Here is an 18,882-nt window from a genome sequence, read left to right as displayed (position 1 = left end):
TATTTTTGACTTGTAAACACAGTGAGAGGGAGGGAGAGAGGGAGAGAAAGAGAGAGGGAGAAAGGGAGGGAGAGAGAAGGGGGAGAGGTTGAGAGATGAGATAAAGACCGAAAGAGGAAAGGGGGAGGAGAAAGATAAAGGGGAGAGAGGAAGAAGGGGAGGAAGGGGAAGATAGGGGAAGGGGAAGGGTCGGGGAGCAGCTGTGATTTGGTTTTGACACACACACACACACACACACACACACACACACACACGCACACACACACTCATTAACACCCATTCAAAACTTTCTTCCCACGACACTTTCTTATCTCCCTTTATCAGACTGGCGACACTTCCTTCTCTCCCTTCCTCCCCCTTTTCCCTCCAACCCTCCCTCCATCCCTTTCCTACTCTTCCCTCATTCTCTTCCTTATCTCCCTTTCCTTCCATCTCTTCCTCTTATTTTCCGACCCTTTTCCTCATCCCTCATTCCCTTGTTTAACTTTCCTTTCCTCTTTCCCTTTATCCCATCCTTATCTTCCTCTGTTTCCTTTCCCCATCATTCTCCTTCCTCCCTTCTTCATTTTCCTTCATTCTATTTTCCTATCTCCCATCTTTCCTTCACATACTTTCCCCATACATTCCCCTTCCTTCTTTTCCTATTTCTTCCCTTCCCCATCATCTCCCAACCCTCCACATCCCTTCCCTTTCCCTCCGTATCTCTCCTTTCCTTACCCTTCCCTTCCCTACCCCCTTCCCAGTCCTTCCCATCACTCCCATTTACTCGTCTACCCTCTCCAGCCCTTCCCCATCCCTCCCCTTCCCCCTCTTCCCTTCCCTACCCTTACCTTCCCTTCCCAGTCCACCCTATCACTCCCCTTTCTTCCTCTTTCCTTCTCAGCCCTTCCCTCCCTTCCCCCATCACCCAACATCCCTCGCGTACCCTCTCACACCCTTCTCTGTCCTTCCCATCCTCTCCTCTTTCCTCCCCTTCCCTTCCCAATCCTCTCCAGCCCTTCCCCTGCCCCTCCCTGCCCTTTCCTGCCTTCCCTGCCATCTCGCTGGTCCCAAGGGCGCGCTGAGGCTAAGCAGGAGTCGGTGATCTGTCTCATTTGATACTTAATCCTCGCGTGGGAGAGTTATGCTCAACAAGAAGAGACGCCGCCTGTACGCCTCTTGATTTACGCCACCCAGATGACCACCGCCCCGCCGCCGCTATCATCCCCTCTTGCTCTTCCTCTTGTTCCTCTTCTTTTTTGTTCTTGTTCTTTTTCCTCGTGATTTTTTTTATTATTATTTTGATGTTGTCTTTTTCTGCTTCTACTTTATTTTATCTCTCAGTTTTGTTTTTTTTCGTGTATATATTTATTTTTCATTTTCATCATTCATTTTTTTATCATTTCCGTTTTATTCTACTTCGTCTTTTTCTTTTTGTTTTTATTGTTCCTTTGATTCTTGTTTTTTTTCCGCAATTACTATTTTTTTTACTCCTGTTTCTTTTCCTTTACAATTGCGTCTTCTTCCTCCTCCTCCTCATCATCATCATCATCATTGTTATTTTCATCTTTTCTCATTCGCATTCCTCTTATTTCGTCACATTATCTCATATCCTGATTACTCTCTCTCTCTCTCTCTCTCTCTCTCTCTCTCTCTCTCTCTCTCTCTCTCTCTCTCTCTCTCTCTCTCCTCGCGCGGGTATACGAGTCCCACCCAATATTTGTTCCTGATTCAAGGCGGATGGGCGGCCTTCCTATGTGCGGGCCTTATCTTCACACCTCCCGCTCCTCCTCCTCCTCTCCTTCCTCTTCCCTCCTCCCTTTCTCCTCTTCCCTCCATGCCTCTCCCCCTATTCCCTCCTTTTCCCCCATTTCCCTCTCTCTCCCTTCTCCCTCCCTCTTCCCTCCATTCCTCCCTCCCTCTTCCCTCCATGCCCCCCCCTCTCTCTCTCTTCCTTCATTCCTCTATTCCTCTTCCTTCGTTCTTCTGCTTCTCTCACCTCCATGCGTGTGAAACCCTTATCAACATTGCTATATTCATTCCTTTCATTCCTCTCTCTTTCTTCCCTTCATTCCGCAGTCTTCTTCTCTTTATTTCCCCTTCTTTATTCATCTATCTCATTCCTTTCATTCTCCCTCTCCTTTCCTTCACTCCTCCTCTTTCCTTATACATTCTCCTTTATACATTCCTCATCACCTCAGCTCCCTTATTCATTTTTCTGTATAATTATTTTACGCCCCTCACTCCATTCTATCATCTTCTCTTCTCCTTTCTTCCCCTTCCTACCCTTTCTTCCCCTTCCTCGCCTTTCTTCCCCTTCCTTCCCTTTCTTCGTTCAATCCTTCTTTTTCCCTCTCCTCTCCATTCCTTCACAATTTCTTACATTCCTCTCGCTCTCGTTTCCATTCTCTAATTCATTCTCTTTACATTCCTTTCTCATCATTTTCCTCTTTCCTTCCTCTTTCTTTCCTCTACTCCCCTCACGACTTTCCTCCTCCACTCTTCCCCCTCCCTACTTATTCTCCTCCTCCGCCTCCTCCTTCCCCCCTTCTCCTCCTCAGCCAGCCAAGCACGCCATAATATTACCATTTAATTAGTCCGTTTACATGCACTAATTGGGCTAACTTGATCTCTCTCTCTCTCTCTCTCTCTCTCTCTCTCTCTCTCTCTCTCTCTCTCTCTCTCTCTCTCTCTCTCTCTCTCTCTCTCTCTCTCTCTCTCTCTCTCTCTCTCTCTCTCTCTCTCTCTCTCTCTCTCTCTCTCTCTCTCTCTCTCTCTCTCTCTTCCTTCTTTCTGTGTAACGTTATATATATTTTTCTGTTCCTGTGTTGCGAGAAGTAGCTTTTTTCTTTGCTCTGAAATATGAATTATTATATTGGTTTAATTTTGTTTTATTTCTTGTTTTATTTCTTGTTTTATTCAGTGATTCTTATTCTTGTTTCTCTTTCTTCTTCTTTTTTAAGGGACGAGACGGGAGGCGGCGAGCTAAGTGTTTAGTTATTTTGTCTTCATGCTTCCACACACGTTTCAAAGACTTTACTCCACTCCCATATACCTTTACACACCTCCACACACATCTGCACACATCCACACATCTTCCACATATTTCCACACACTTTCAATCACATTCACACACCTTCCACAGACTTTATCCCACATCCACACATTTCCATACACTTTCAAACACCTCCAAACAGCTTCACACACCTTCACTCACATTCACACACCTCCCATATACCTTGTCTTCCATCCACACACTTTCAAACACATTCAGTCACCTTCACACATCATTCACAAACATCCATACACTTTCAAACACCTCCAAACAGCTCCACACACCTTCACTCACATCCACACACCTTCCATATACCTTGCCTCACATTCAGACACTTTCAAACACATTCAGTCACCTTCACACATCATTCACAAACTTCCATACACTTTCAAACACCTCCAAACACCTTCCCGTACCTGCGTCTCCCTCCCGTGGGCCTAAACCAACCTATTGACAGCCAACTGCCCACCATTTACACTGTTTGTGAGCGTGGACGCCAGTAAACGAGGGACAGCCTTTTGTTACTCTCTCTCTCTCTCTCTCTCTCTCTCTCTCTCTCTCTCTCTCTCTCTCTCTCTCTCTCTCTCTCTCTCTCTCTCTCTCTCTCTCTCTCTCTCTCTCTCTCTCTCTCTCTCTCTCTCTCTCTCTCTCTCTCTCTCTCTCTCTCTCTCTCTCTCTCTCTCTCTCTCTCTCTCTCTCTCTCTCTCTCTCTCTCTCTCTCTCTCTCTCTCTCTCTCTCTCTCTCTCTCTCTCTCTCTCTCTCTCTCTCTCTCTCTCTCGCTCTCTCTCTCTCTCTCTCTCTCTCTCTCTCTCTCTCTCTCTCTCTCACTCTCTCTCTCTCTCTCTCTCTCTCTCTCTCTCTCTCTCTCTCTCTCTCTCTCTCTCTCTCTCTCTCTCTCTCTCTCTCTCTCTCTCTCTCTCTCTCTCTCTCTCTCTCTCTCTCTAACATTGACATCTTCACTTGGCATTCCTTCCAGCCTCCTTTCTCTTTTTTTTTCCCTTCATTCCTCTACTTCTTTTTTTCTAACTAACTTAACTCCGTGACCTTTCATTTTCCTCCTACTATTCCTCCTCCATTTCTTATATTTTCCTCTTCTTTCTTTTCCTGCATCTCCTTTTCCTCCTCTTCCATCAACTGAATATTGCTCCTCCTCCTCCTCCTCCTCCTCGTCCACCTCCTCCGCCTCTTCCTCTTCCTCTTCCCTTGAAATGTCTAACCGTTCTTAAACTATATTTGATCCGATTCTAATTGTCTACATCTATCTAACTACCTACCTACCTATTTATTTATCTATCTATCTATCTATCTGTCTTTCTTTCTATCTGTCTATTTCTCCATCTATATCCATCTATCTATCTATCTATCTATCTATCCCCCTTTGTATCTATCTCTAAGACTTTCGGGATTCGTACGAAAGCGCCTGAAAAATCACCTGTTTGCTTTGTCCTTCACGGTCGTCGAGGCGCGTCGTCAACATTATGCAGGTGTGGGCGAGAATCTAATTAGCGGATGAGCCTACCTGGGGCGGCGCACGGAGACGGGAAGGTGTGGAAGCGTTACCTGTGTCTGTCTTAAGCTTTCTCGCGGATATGTTTTATTTTTCATGTTTTTTTTTGTATGATGATGATGATGATGTTGTTGTTGCTGTTGTTGTTGTTGTTGTTTGGTTGCGTTTACGAATAAGGCGAGTTAGTTGTATGGAGATAAACAGAAAAGAATAAATAAAGTAACGTGAAAAAATTAAATAAGTAAAAGTAGAGAAAAACTTAACAAGAACCGCAAAAAAAATAGTAAAAAATATATGAGGAAACTACTTAAATGGGCGAGTTAATGAACGAATGAATAAATGAATAGATAAGTACGTAAGGTAAATATTTAAAAACACAAAATAGTAAAAAAAAAAGCTAAAATTATACAAAACAAAAACATGAAAGGAAAGGAAACCAACAAGAAAACCTGGAACCAATATTTTTTTTTTTTGTGTGTGTGTGTGAAGACTTCCGCCGCGGCCTTGTGTGTGTGTGTGTGTGTGTGTGTGTGTGTGTGTCCAGGAGCCACCACAGCTGAGCCACGCCGCCATAGCCTCCTGTAGTGCTCAAACCATCTCTCTTACTGCCCTTTCTCCCTCTCCCTCCCATTCCCTCTTTCCTCTTCTCTCCCTTCCTCCTCCTCCTCCTTGCCTCTTCTGCATCTTCTCTAACCTCCTCTTTCCCTTTCCTCCTTTCCTTAGCCTTAACTTCTATCCTATTTTTTTTCTCTATTCCTAAACCTCCCCATCCTTCCTTCCTCTCTCTCCCCTCTTTCCCTTTCCTCCTCTCCTTAGCCTTAACTTCTATCCTAATTTTTGTTCTCTTTTTCTAACCCTCCTCATCCTTCCTTCCTCTCTCTCCCCTCTTTCCCTTTCCTCCTTCCCTTAGCCTTAACTTCTATCCTAATTTTTTTTCTCTTTTCCTAACCCTCCTCATCCTTCCTCTCTCTCCCCTCTTTTCCTTTCCTTTCTTCCCTATCCCTGCCTTCTAGCCTCCTATCTATTCCTCTCGCTCCTTCATCCCCCTTTTCCTTCCTTTCTTCCTCCCTCTGCGTCCCCTAACCTTGTCTAACCTCCAATGTCTAATTAACCTTCACCTCCATTCCCTATCTCTTTCTCTCTTCTTTACATCCCATTCCCTTCCTCCCTTAAAATTCATCCCCTTCCTTTCCCTAACCTCATCTCTCCCTGTCCCCTCTCTCCCCTTTCCTCTACCTACCTCTCTATCCCGGACTCTATCCCTTTTCCTAACCCTACCTAAATCTCCCTTACCTTCCTCACTTCCTTTCTATTTCTTTCCCCTGCATGTCCCATTCCTTTCTTTCCCTTTCTCTCCCTCGCCCCAACCCGCTACTAAATCTATCCTGGACTCTATTCCCTTTTCCCTACCTAACCTTCATTTTTCTGTTCCCCACTCCTTCCCCTTTCTCTTTAACTGACTTTCTCACCCATCCCATCACATCCCTTTCCTTCACCGCTATCCCCAAATCCATCATCCTATCCCTACCTAACCTTCCCTTCCCTTTCCCCCAATCCCTCCCTTCCTCACTCTCTCTCTCTGTCTCTCCCATCCTTTCCCGTCCCGTCCCTTCCCGCCGCAACCCGCCACTAAATCTTCCTTTCAGCAGCTCCCGGCCGCACCAGAATACACAAAACCCATCGGAAACAACAAGCGAAATGGCAGTTCTCTCTTTTAACTTCCTTTTCGTCGCCTCCAGGAACCGGTTCGGGGGATTCGTCTGGGCCTGAAGGGAAGACGTATGGACATCCTTCACGGCCTAATGGCTTTATTTTGTGTGTGTGTTCAATGATGCCCCGACGTGCTTTAAGAGGTGCGAAATGCAACTTAGAGAGAGTATGGAAGGTTGTAGGATGCGTTGTAGGAGAACTGTGGGATAGAAGGAAGGAGGAGGACTGTAGGAGGAGAAGGAAGAGGAGCAGAAACAGAAGTGACCAAGAGAAAAGCCGTAGAAAAAAAAGGGAAAGCGAGAGAAATAAAAAAATAAAGAGAAAAGTAGAGATGAGGAATAGAAAAGAACAATGGGAGAAAGAGGAAGAGGATGAAGAGGAAACAGAGGAGGAGGAAAAGAAACCACGGAAAAGAGAGAAAGAAAAGGAAACTAAGCGAGGAGTGGAAAAGCGAGAGAAAGGAAGAGTGAGAGAGAGACATCACCCACCACACAAGGAAGGAGGAGGAGGAGGAGGAGGGATGGGAGAGGAGAGGGGAGGAGAGAGAGGAGAGGAGAGAGGACAGAGGCGCTAGCACAGAGTCGAGGAACCAGTGTGACCGCGACAACAAAGGGCGCCAGAGTCCTGCGAGGGTCCTACAGGGGCGCCGCAGTGGTCCTGATGAGCCGCGACAATGGGACAGAGCCGAGAATCTATCCACGGCGCCTCCCGCTCACGTATATGCCCCCCCCATGCCCCTTCCTTATGGTACCCTATGTCCCCCCTATGGTCCCCTTCTTGTGGATCTCTCTCTCTCTCTCTCCCCCCCCCCCCCTCTTTCTCTCACTCCTACAGGTAAACTTACTGCTATTACTATTGTTACTGCTACACTGCTACTGCTTCTACTACTAATTTTGTTCATATTCTTATTTTTACTACTACTACTACTACTACTACTACTACTACTACTATTACTATTATTGTTTTTTTTTTATCTAACTACTATACTGTTATTTTTATCATTACTATTATTATTGCTTTTGTATCTAACGACTACTACTAGTACTACTACTACTACTACTACTACCCCATTTACACCTTGTCGCTACACCATCCATCCCGCTTCCATACCCACACAGTAATTCTATCTACCTGGACGGACCAAGTATACCACGTCACTATTACCTGTAAACTTCCTAACTAAGTAGCTTGCATCAGTGGCATGATATAGTTTGAGTAATTACGTCATGGCAAGTGTTTATCATCAAAGGATTCTTAAATGCTAACAACAGGTGTGCGGAAAGTGGCATTCACCTTTAATTAACGCCTGAAAATGCCTTAATGAAGTTACTTGTGTTAATAATGTGCTTAAGGTTGATTATATTTGCTAAGCAGGGTGTCGCTATTTGTGTTTGTCAGGCAATGGTTCTTAAATGGTAACACAGGTACGTGAGCATCAACATCACATTAATTATCACATTTAACACCTGTTGTATTCGTGAGTCCTAAATGATACACAAACACTAATCACTTATCTTCACATTTCTTTCCTGCATTTCTTTTTCACATTCCTTAACATTTCCTTCCCTTTCCTTAAATCTTCTTTTTCCGTAACTAACTTTTTTCCTTCTTTTAACTGTTATTTTTTCCCTTCCCTTCCTTTCACTTCCCGCCTCGTCAAAGCAACACAGAACCACTAACTACAAAAGCAAGTGTATCAAACCTCCCATCTTTCACTTCTAGCTTCTCCTTAATTAATATCGCTCTCACCTCTCATACTTGTAAGTTTGAGAAATATGCTTACCACCTATCACCTTCCCTTCTCTTCCCTTCCCTTCCATTCCATTCCCACACCTTCCCTTCCCTTCCCTTCTAAACCAACATAAGCGAGAACAACCTACACCCTAAGCATCACCATCGCCTTAATTAACACCTTTCACACCTGTCGGATGCGTGAGTCGTGAAAGATTCGCATTAACTCACCTGGCCGTCCCTTCCCCCACCGACCCTCGCCTTCCCTCACCTTCCCATCCGTCCCTTCTTCGCACAAAAGCATCGACGACAAAAGCAAATACCAGACCTCCTCATCCCGCGTGTCTGCCCGGTGATAAAGACGTTTCTGCTACTCCATTCAGACGCGGCTCCCTCATTGGCTGCCCCGTGACGAGCCAACAGGTAGGTGACGTCTGACATCCGAGGCTGATACTGTCCTTTGAGCCTTCTATTGGACCGGTTCCGACGCGAGGGTGACAGCGGCGCCCCGAACGGCTTATAACGCCCGGGACAATGCCGCTGCTCAAGACCCTCACGCAGTCACTCATCAGGGGAAATCGGAACCGTCTTATTCAGCTTCGGATTCGACTCTCGTTAAGTAATTCCTTCTTTCAATTTTGTGATTTTTTTTTTCTCTTTTTGTTCTATTTTTCCTATTCCTGTTTTTTTGAGTTTGCGTATTTGTGTTTTTTTTTTCTTTTCTAGTTTGTTTGTTTGTTTGTTTGTTTTTTCCATATTTCCTCTTTTTTGTTGTCTATATTAGTTTCTTTTTTTTTTTTTACTGTTCATTTCCTTCTTTTCCTCCTTCATCTGCTGTTTCATTTTTCCATTCCTTTCTTTCTTCTCGTGTTTCTTCACCTCCTAAGTCTTGTTTTTTTTCCTTTTCCTTTATTTTTTTTCATTCGTATGTTCAAACTCTTTCTCATTTTCTCTCGTTAATTTATTTTCCTCTCTTTCCCTCCTTCACACCTTTCCTTCCTCCTCCCATTCACTTTTCCCTCACATTTTTCCTCTATTTCTTTTCATTCATATGTTCAAACTCTTCTTTCTCATTTTCTCTCGTTAATTTCTTTTCCCCTCTTTCCATCCTTTCCTTCCTCCTCCCATTCAGGTTTCCATCATATTTTTCCTTTTTTTGTGGGTTTGCTCTTTTTCCCACACTCCCTTCACGGCTCCACCTTCCCATATCTTCCTTCCTTTGCCTTTATCCCTACCCTTCATACCTCCCTACCTCCCTTCCTCCCTTTCTACCTCCCTCTTGATGTTCCTCTTTTTCTCTCGTGGGACTCATTAAACATTCAAAGGTTGTCTGTTTTCTCCCAAGAGGGCGCTCGTATACACACACACACACACACACACACACACACACACACACACACACACACACACACACACACACACACACACACACACACACACACAGCGGCGCCTTTGAGAAGATGATAAATACAATCTTCTTTGGAGCAGCGATTTGATGTCTTTATCCCAAGCGACAGTCACCCAGTAATCCTGTTTTCCTCCTCTGTTGTCCTCCTCCTCCTCCTCCTCCTCCTCCTCCTCCTCCTCCTCCTCCTCCTATTCTTCGTCACCCTCCTCTGTCCTGTCTTTCTCTCCTTTTCTTCCCCTTCTCACTTCTTGACTGCGTTCCTTCGACCTCTCCCTCCCTTTCCTCCTTCCTCCTCCTCCTCCTCCTCCTCTCTTCTTACCTCCTTTAACTGCTTGCCTTTCCTTCACAGTTCTCCTCCCTCTCCCTCACTCCCTCCTCTCCCTCCCTTTCCCTTTTCTTCCCTCCTCCTCCTCCTCCTCCTTCTTGGCTTTGAAGGAAGAAAATCTATCACTCAGTCCTCCTTCCTTTGGTTCCTTCACGTGGTAACTTTTCCTAATTTTCATCCATTAAAATTTCTCCGCAAAAACATGATAGAGGAGAAGTAGTAGTAGTAGTAGTAGTAGTAGTAGTAGTAGTAGTAGTAGTAAAGGAGGAAGAAGAGAAAGCGGAGGAAATGGAGAGGAAAGAGCAGATATCATTTTCTTTTCATCTTTTTTTCCTTCCTTTCTTATCATCATCATTATCATCACCATCATCATCATCACCACCACAATCAACACCATTTTAAGCAGGTGATCCTCAGGTGTGGCCTCGTTTGGAAGGTGATGAGGAGGAGAGATCATTACCGGAGGCTGCGAGGGAAGAGGAGAGGGGAAGAGAGGAGGGGAGGGAAGGAGGGGAGGAGGAGGAGGAGGGAGGGGAGAGGGAAGAGAAGGGCTGCATTATATACCTTTTATGGGCATCTTCTAATTCATTATATCCTCCGAGACGTTAATCAGGAGGAGGAGGAGGAGGAGGAGGAGGAGGAGGAGGATCATTTAGGAAGAGCTTGAATACACGACTCCAATGATAAGATATTCAGAGGTTGCATCATTAGAGAGAGAGAGTAAACAACCACCACCACCACCATCACCACCACTAACGAGGCCGCATTTACCTCCTCCTCCTCCTCCTCCTCCTCCTCCACTGAAGATGAACAGCTGCTGAAGTGGATCGTTGGTTAAAAGATACTGGAGTGAGGGCGGCCCATCCACTCCTCCTCCTCCTCCTCCTCCTCCTCTCTTAACCTCCATTTTCCTTAAGATCGAAAATCCCAAAACAAAAAATTCACTCCGGGCCTTAACGATCTTCACCCTCGGATGGATTTCAAGAGCCGAGGCGTCGTTTAGTAATTATTATCTCTCTTAATCACTGGAAGTCTATTTTGAGGGGAGGGAGCTATTAGAGGGCTGGAAGAGGGCGAAGAGAAGGAGGGAGGGGAGATGAGAGGAGTGTAGGGAAGGGAGGGGAGGCTGTAAGAGAGTAGGGGAGTTAGGGAAGGCTAGATAGGTCCAAGAGAAGGAGAGGATGCTGGAGGGTTGTATTGACGGAGAGGAGGAAGTGTAGGGGAAGGAGAGGGAGGGAGGGAGGGGAGAGGAGTGGGGTGTAGAGGAAGGAGGGACATTGAGAGAGAGAGGGAACAGGGTGAGTGGGTGAGAGGATCCACAATTAAGGAAGAAGAGGATGAGAGGGAAGAAGAGGGATATAGAGACATGGTTATGGACGGATTGGAAGATGATTAAGGGAAGAATGTTGAATGGCGAGGAGAGTTGAGGTAAAAGAGCGATGCAGTAAGAAATAATAGAAGAAACTGAAAGAACATGAAAGAAAGGATTATAGACAGAAAAGGTGCCTCTGGAGAAAAGGAGATTTAAAAGGAAATACGAGAAAATTTTATAGAGAGTAGAGGAGTATTTGAACACGGAATGGAGAGGAGGAAAAGAAAAAAAAGATAATGAGGATAATATGGAAATACGAAATGATGACGCCTTTACATAGAAGGATAAAAAGTGGCAGAAGAACCGAAATGTAAGAATGAGCAGATATCAAGGAATAGGAAAGAAGATAAGATAGAAAAAAAGAGGCATTTGAAAGAGAAGAGGATTAAAAGGAAAATGTAATAATGAGCTAAAAGTGAGGAAAGGAACATAAGAAGAAAAAAAAATAGAAGAAACGATTTTTGATGAAGATGAGAAGAGAGAAAAATCACAGAGAAATAAGAAGGAATAATTAAGAAATACACGGAAGAGAATCAAGTCTTTAACCTTCCCTAACCTTTTCCTTTCCCTTTTTTCACTTCCCCTCCCTCCTCCCCTCCCTCTATCCCCTCTTTCTTTTCTCTCAGCGGCGGCGAGGGGAAAATATCAGCTGCGAGAGAGCAAGTGAGGGAGGAAGCGATGCGTGGCCGGCCCCTGCAGCTGCCTCTGACGGCCCTCGCGCTCCCCTCCCAGGCTTCCCCTCACTCCTCTTCCCTTCCCCTCACTCCCCCTCCTTTCCCCTCACTCCCCCTCACGATCTCCCCTCAATCCCCTTCCCTTCCCCTCACTCCCCCTCCCTTCCCCTCACTCCCCCTCACTCCCCCTCCTTTCCCCTCACTTCCCCTTCTCCTCACGCTTTTCCTTTACTTCCCTTCACGCTATCGCCTCACTCCCCCTTCCCTCCCTCACCATTCTTTTTGCCTATCACTATCCCTCACGCTATCCCTTCACTCTCCCTCCTTCTTCCCTCACCCATCTTTCCCCCTCACAGTTTCCCCTCATGCCCCTTCCTTTTCTCTCCTCCCCCATTCCCCTAATTTCCCCTCAAACTACCACACTTTATTTCCCTCCCAGTGCCATGTCTCCCACAGTTTACCCTCTTCATCCCAATCACAATCATACTCGGTTTTCCCTCCCTCTGTTTCCCCTCTTTCCCATCACTACACAATCAGTTTTCCCCCGCTTCCTCTTCTCACTCCTCCTCCTCCTTCTCTTCCTTCCCTTTCTTTCCTTCTATTCCTTTCATACTCTCATCCTTTCATAATCATTTCCCCGTTCATTCCCCTTATTTCCCCTGACTTCCTCCTCACTGACTCTTCATTATCCTCACCTCCAATCCCCAACTAATCCTCCATCCCCTCACCCTGCATCCTCTTCTTCCCCCTCCTCGTCCACTTCCCCTTATCTCCCCAGCTTCCCCTTCTCTTCTACCCTCTTTTTCCTCTCCCCTTCTTTCTTTACCTTTCCATCCCCCCATTCTACTTTTTTTTTTTACCTCCTCTTCCTCCTCCTCCTTCTCTAATCACCCCAACCTACCATCCCGTCTACCTTCTCTCCCCTCTCTCCTCCCCTCTTCCCCCCCCACCCCCCTTCTCACGCCTGCTCACGAGAGGGGAAAATCACCCTCTTTGTAAGCTCGCTCCCTCACTCCCGCAATCTGTTCCGAAATTCTTTAATGGCCTGGAAACCAATAACTTCAATCAAGGCCAACGGGAGAGGCGGAGCGCGCAGGTGTACAGGTGGAGAACGATTTGTGGCTCAGGTAACCCGTCAGTCAGTCAGTCAGTCAGTCAGTCAGTCAGTTAGTTATTCAGGGCCTCTTGCAGACTCCTTACGTTCCTATGTTCTTATGTTCATTCAGTTAGTCAGTCGGTTAGTAATTTTGCCAGTTTGTTAGTCATTAGGTTAGTCAGTAAGTCAGTCAGTCAGTCAGTCAGTTATTCAGGTGTTCGTTCAGTTAGTTAGTCAGTAAGTTTCCCAGTTTGTTAGTCAGTATAGGTCAGTCAGTCAGTCAGTCAATCAGTCAGTTATTCAGTTAGTTAGTCAGTTAGTAAGTTTTCCATTTTGTTAGTCAGTAGGTCAGTCAGTCACTCAGTCAGTAATTCAGGTGTTCATTTAGTCGGTCTGTCAGTAAGTTTGCCATTTAGTATTTAAGTCTCACAGTTTGTTAGCCAGTCAAACAGTTAGCCAGTCAGTTAATCAGGTGTTCATTGAGTTGGGCAGTCTTTTAGTAAGTCTACCAAATTGTTAGTTTTCAATCAGTCAGTTAATCAGTCTCTTATGTCAGCCAGTCAGTCAGTCAGACACCACTAAATCAACCACCCAGTTATGCAGGAGAGCGGACAATTAGCTACCCACTAAACAGGTATGCAAACAAATAACAAACATACCAATATTCCATCCTGAAAACACAGACAGACAGACAGGGACAGACAAAACAGACCCAGATACAGACAGACAGATTGATAAATGGCCACACACACACACACACACACACACACACACACACACACACACACACACACACACACGCAGAGACAGACGGTTGATCGGAAAACTGTACAAGCAAACAGACAAACAAACAGATCGATGGCCAAACAGGCGAGCAAACAGACGCAGATTTACCGAACAATGGAACACAGAGACGCAGCGAGACCGATAAAAGACCAACAAACACAAAAACAATAAAAAGTGATGCCGAACCAGATAACAAAACGGCGTGTGTGTGTGTGTGTGTGTGTGTGTGTGTGTGTGTGTGTGTGTGTGTGTGTGTGTGTGTGTGTCAAAAAGAGTGTGTGTTTCCGCGCTTGCATAAAAAAGTGTAAAAGAAAAACATGACACACAAACATACATACATACATACATACATACATACAAACGTACATAACCCGATCAACTTACAGATCCACGAATTCACACACACACACACTCACACACACACACACACACACACACACACACACACACACACACACGACGAAGACGAAAAAGGAAATGAGAACGAAAAAAAAAGAAAGGTGATGAAGAAAAGGAGAAAAAACACGACGATGATGATGAGGAGGAGGAGGAGGAGGAGGAGGAGGAGGAGGAGGAGGAGTAGGAGTAGGAAGAGGATGAGGATGAGGAGGAATAGGAGGAGGAAGAGAGGAGTGAGGGGACTAAGGACACGTGCGCGCAGCTCCTTCAGGATACAAAGAAGAGTCCTCAAGATCTACTCCCAGCGGTAAAATGTTAAATGGAATCTGTGTCTTCAGGAAGCGAGGGAAGAGGTGCTTTTTGCTCCTCCCCTTGAGAGACAAAACCAGAGAGAGGGAGAGAGAGGTTGAGAGTGAGGGAGGGAGCGAGAGAGAGGGAGGGGGAAGAAGAGAAAAGAGAGAGCAGGAGGGTGAGGTATGATGAAGGCGGTGAAGAAAATGGAATTGTGAAAGGAATGAATGAGGGGGAGTTAAAAGAAAATGAGAGGGGAGTGTGTGTGACGAGAGAGAGAGAGACCTTCTTCTCTTCCCTCGTCCTTCTCGTTCCTTTTTGTCCTTTACGGCCTCCTCTCACATCTCCTTCCTCACCTTCCTCGTTCTCCTACTTCTCCGTCTCTTTAACAGTCATTCTCCTCGGCGAGACAGGCAGGCAAGCAAGGAGGAAAGCAGGTAGAGAGGGTGAGGTAGGCAGGGAGGCAGGGAGGACAGCAGGTAAAGGTGAGGTAGGCAGGGAGGCAGGGAGGCAGGTAAGGAAGTAGGAAGGCAGGCAGGTCGGCAGGTCGGGCACGTCTCCGCTCTTACACAGGCGTCGAGTCTTTTCACGCGGCATCAAGGGCGAGACGCGGCGAATACGGCGGCGAACAATGCCCCGCCGCACCTCGCCGCGCCAACACGTATCATTATTCCATCTGGCGCCGAAATTTTGGGGCCGGCGAGCGTCTAGTGGCGGAGTGTGACCCGCCGCTAATGGCCGCCGCTTCCTGGAAAGCTTAATGCCTCCCGCAGACAATGGACGACCTGCCCCCGAGACCCCGGCCACAAAAGGACTCCAGTTTCGATTCTTGGCCACTTAAGGTCTGACGATGACACATAATGACAAGACCCTCCGGTGAGACAGACCCCGACCCCCCCTCCTCCCTCCCTCTGCTCCTTTGCTCTCTCTCCTCTCCCTCTGTCTCTCCCACCCTCCCACCCTCCCTCCTTCCTCGAGCTCCTCTCCTCGGCTCGCCACAAACACAATCTTCTACTTTCCAAAACCCTTTTTAGTTTGATTGTGTAATGTGGAGATTTGGAGAACTTAAAGAGAGTTCATTGTCCTTTTTCCCTTTAGAAAATCAGCGTTTAGAAGACCCCACGAGGAGCTGCCGCCTCAGGCAAGCCGCCTTCACTCTCGTCACCCCCACCGCCGCCGCCACACGAGGGGAAGCCGTGTGGCGGCGGCGCTGCGGCAGCAGCGGCAACAAGAATTAACATTAAAAGCTTTGCTGTACTCACCTCCCAGGCGAGGCTCGGGTCCTTGGCGTTGGCCGTCCACTTGCCGAGGAAAGGGCCGTAGCGGGTGCCCCTGGCGAGGCCCTGTTTGGGCCACACTCCCACGCCCACTCCTGCGCTGGACGGCCGCAGCTCCAACTCGGACGGCACCGAGGACAGCTGCTGCGTGATGAACCTCTGGGCGGCGGCGCTCAGCTCGGCGGCGGCCCCAGCGGCTTTCATGTTGAGGTCGTGGGCGTCGGGCGTGGTGGTGGGCGTGGGTGAGCCGTGAGGGGCGTGTGGCGAGGACAACAGTCCTCGCGGTGACACGGAGCCGCCCTCGGAGTCCGCCTCGCTCAGGTCACACAGGTCACGGAAGGATCGGTCGCCTTCCTCGCCAGGGACTGGAAAAGGTCAAACAAAGAACACGTTAATGGATATGCGGATATTTGACCAACCAAGCAACATCTCGCCGGCGACCTCGCCCGGGCCCCCCCCACCTCCACCCCCACCCCCCCGCCCCGAGACCCACTCCAGCTCCTCTTTTATCTCCGAGCTAATGACTGACGGCCCGGTTGGAGGCACAAAAGGAGGCGCGAGGAGCAGATGCAACGCCCGGCGCCTCACACTCCAGGCCAACACTCGACACCTTCCCTGACGCGCCTCCGTCACCCTCACAACTCATCATCACACCAATTAACACATTCAACAGAAAATTAACCAGCAATTATATCCTACTTATCTGGCGGAGGCGGGATAACGCGTGTCAGCTGCCGCCCCCGCTAGGTCTACCCGACGCGCCAGCCATTGTCAGCGCCTGCCTCGCCTTCGCCTTTGTCTCCGGGTATTGTGCCCCGCAGCCTCGCCCGCCACGCCCGGCTAATGTGTCCTGCCGCGGGTGTCTCAGCGCGGCAGAAAGCGTCGTGATCCTAATGGTGAACCTGACGCGAGGAGGAGGAGGAGGAGGAGGAGGAGGAGGAGAAGGAAGAGAAGGCGTGGGGGAGGAGGAGGACGAGGGATGATTATGACAGGACTCAGCATATTCAGCACAGTACAACAGAAGGAAGATTAACACCCACAGCATACATCACAACATACATGATTATGATGAGGAGGAGGAGGAGAAGGAGAAGGAGGAGAAGGAGGACTAGGAAAGGGGGAGAGGAGGAGGACGAGGGATGATTATGACAGGACTCAGCATATTCAGCACAGCACAACAGAAGGAAGATTAACACCCACAGCATACATCACAACATGCATGATGACGAGGAGGAGGAGGAGAAGGAGGAGAGGGAAGAGGAGAAGAAGTAGGAGGAGGAGGGATAATCACGTCAAGATTGAGCACTTATAGCGGGGGAAACTTCAGCACGCACAGCACCTACACACAGCAGCACAGCACACAGCACGTTGCTTTATATGCTGAACAGAAGCACAAAGAAAAATAATAATGAAGCGCCGGCAGAATACAGCATGAACCACAGCCCTTTGTGAACGCTGATTCAGAACAAACAAGTGAAAATATAACGATAACATAGCAGATGGAAAGATCAGCACCTGCAGCCTACGCACAGCACCTCACAGCACTCAGCACGATGTAAAGTAAGCCACGTTTGGTCATTACATTAATTGATCTTCTTTGTTTTCGTTATAAGCAGTGTATCATAACTTGCATTATATCTCTCAATTAAAGGTATGTATGTAAAGTAAGCCACGTTTGGTCATTACGTTAATTGATCTTCTTTGTTTTCGTTGTAAGCAGTATATCATAACTTGCATTATATCTATCAATTAAAGGTGTGTCTCCGGTGACCGCAAAGCACAAACACTTCAGTAAAACCTATAAAAACAAAAATCGGGAACAGGAGGAATAAGCTTATGTTTTTTTTTGTATATTCTCATTTATCTCCTGGCCTAGCTCCTTCCCTTATACCGTAAAACATAAATAATAAAGTAAAACAACAATGCATCAACATAAATCTACAACACATCAAGCAAGCGAGGTCAGAAAAAAATAGGAAAGTGTAGTCTGTTATATATCCTTGGTCTAGCTCCCTCCTCTACCGTGAAACCTAAATGATGGCAAGATGGCACCACTATAAACACTTGTCTGCGCCATAACGGGCTGGGGCCAACCAAAAAATCCTACCGAAGAAAAAAGAAAAACAAAGAAAGAAAGAAAGAAGGAAGGCAGGAAGAAACGGGATAGGGCCAACCAAAAAAGCCTACCGAAGAAAAAAGAAAAACAAAGAAAGAAAGAAAGAAAGAAGGAAGGAAGAAACGGGATAGGGCCAACCAAAAAAGCCTACCGAAGAAGAAAGAAAGAAAAAAAAGAAAGAAAGAAAGAAAGAAAAGAAAGAAGAAAGTGGAAGAGCTGAGCAAAAAGGGAAATAAACAACAGACATCAGACAAGCAAGCACAGCGAAGTCCGATCCCCGCGCGAGCAAGCCATGATGAGCACCAACACGACTCCTTTATTTCCATCTCAACACGTCGTAATTACCGTGATTATAAACCGTCATTATGGCCCCTAATTACTTTTTTTTCTGCCCCGGAGCGTTACTGGGTGTCTTGTTCCGTCTGTGTGTGTGGGGGGGAGGGGGGGGAGAGGAGTACGTGTGTGTGCATATGTGCGTGTTTCAGCGTACGTGTTTGCGTGTGCGTGCATGCGTAATAATTCTTATGTAAATCTGAGGTAGTTATACAAGAGGGTATTTATGTATACTCTTGAGTGTGTGTGTGTGAGCATAGACATTTACATTTGCCCTTCTTTTTGTGTGTTTGCTTATGTACGCGTGTGTTTGGAGCAGGAGGGGAGGGAGGGAAGGAGAATTGATGGAGGAGGAAGGAGAGAGGAGGAGGGAGATGAGCAAGTGAAGGAGGGAGGAGGGGAGAGGGAGGGGAGAGATGAGGAAGGGTGGGAATAAAGAGAAGACGCTGTGTGTGTGTGTGTGTGTGTGTGTGTGTGTGTGTGTGTGTGTGTGTGTGTCTTATGTATGTAATAGAAAGCAAATGAAAAATGACGAAGTGAACAGTTATGACACACACACACACACACACACGTAATTAGGTCACTACTGCTCTCTGTCTTTGTTGTTTTTGTTTTGGTGGTGGTGGTCGTGATAGTGGTGGTAGTGGTGGTGATTGTGGTGGTGGTTGTGGTGGTGGTGATCTAAATGACAGCTCGTTTTGGCAGTTATTTGGTGTTAAGTTAGAAAAAAATTTGGTAGTAATTTGGTGTTAAGTTAGAAAAAAATTTGGTAGTAATTTGGTGTTAAGTTAGAAAATTGGCAGTAATGGTGACGATAGTGTA

General features: G+C 46.8%; 1 protein-coding gene and 1 long non-coding RNA gene across 4 annotated transcripts in view; both read right to left on the bottom strand.

Moving 5' to 3' along the window:
* LOC126985452 (histone-lysine N-methyltransferase PRDM16-like) overlaps positions 1 to 18,882 on the bottom strand; it is a 124,907-nt gene that overhangs the window by 28,462 nt on the left and 77,563 nt on the right. For all 3 annotated transcript variants that reach the window (XM_050840351.1, XM_050840341.1, XM_050840362.1), the window contains exon 2: positions 15,597 to 15,976. In XM_050840351.1, coding sequence (XP_050696308.1) covers positions 15,597 to 15,976 — 380 coding nt within the window. The remainder of the gene's footprint in view (positions 1 to 15,596; positions 15,977 to 18,882) is intronic.
* On the bottom strand, positions 1,347 to 3,613 carry LOC126985458 (uncharacterized). The gene is made up of 2 exons (XR_007738728.1): positions 3,390 to 3,613; positions 1,347 to 3,257 (listed from the first exon to the last, which is right to left on the bottom strand). It is a non-coding gene; the product is annotated as an uncharacterized LOC126985458 (long non-coding RNA).

Source organism: Eriocheir sinensis, chromosome 5, assembly GCF_024679095.1.
Source record: "Eriocheir sinensis breed Jianghai 21 chromosome 5, ASM2467909v1, whole genome shotgun sequence".
NCBI classification, from domain to species: domain Eukaryota; kingdom Metazoa; phylum Arthropoda; class Malacostraca; order Decapoda; family Varunidae; genus Eriocheir; species Eriocheir sinensis.
This window is presented reverse-complemented; position numbering and strand designations above follow the sequence as displayed.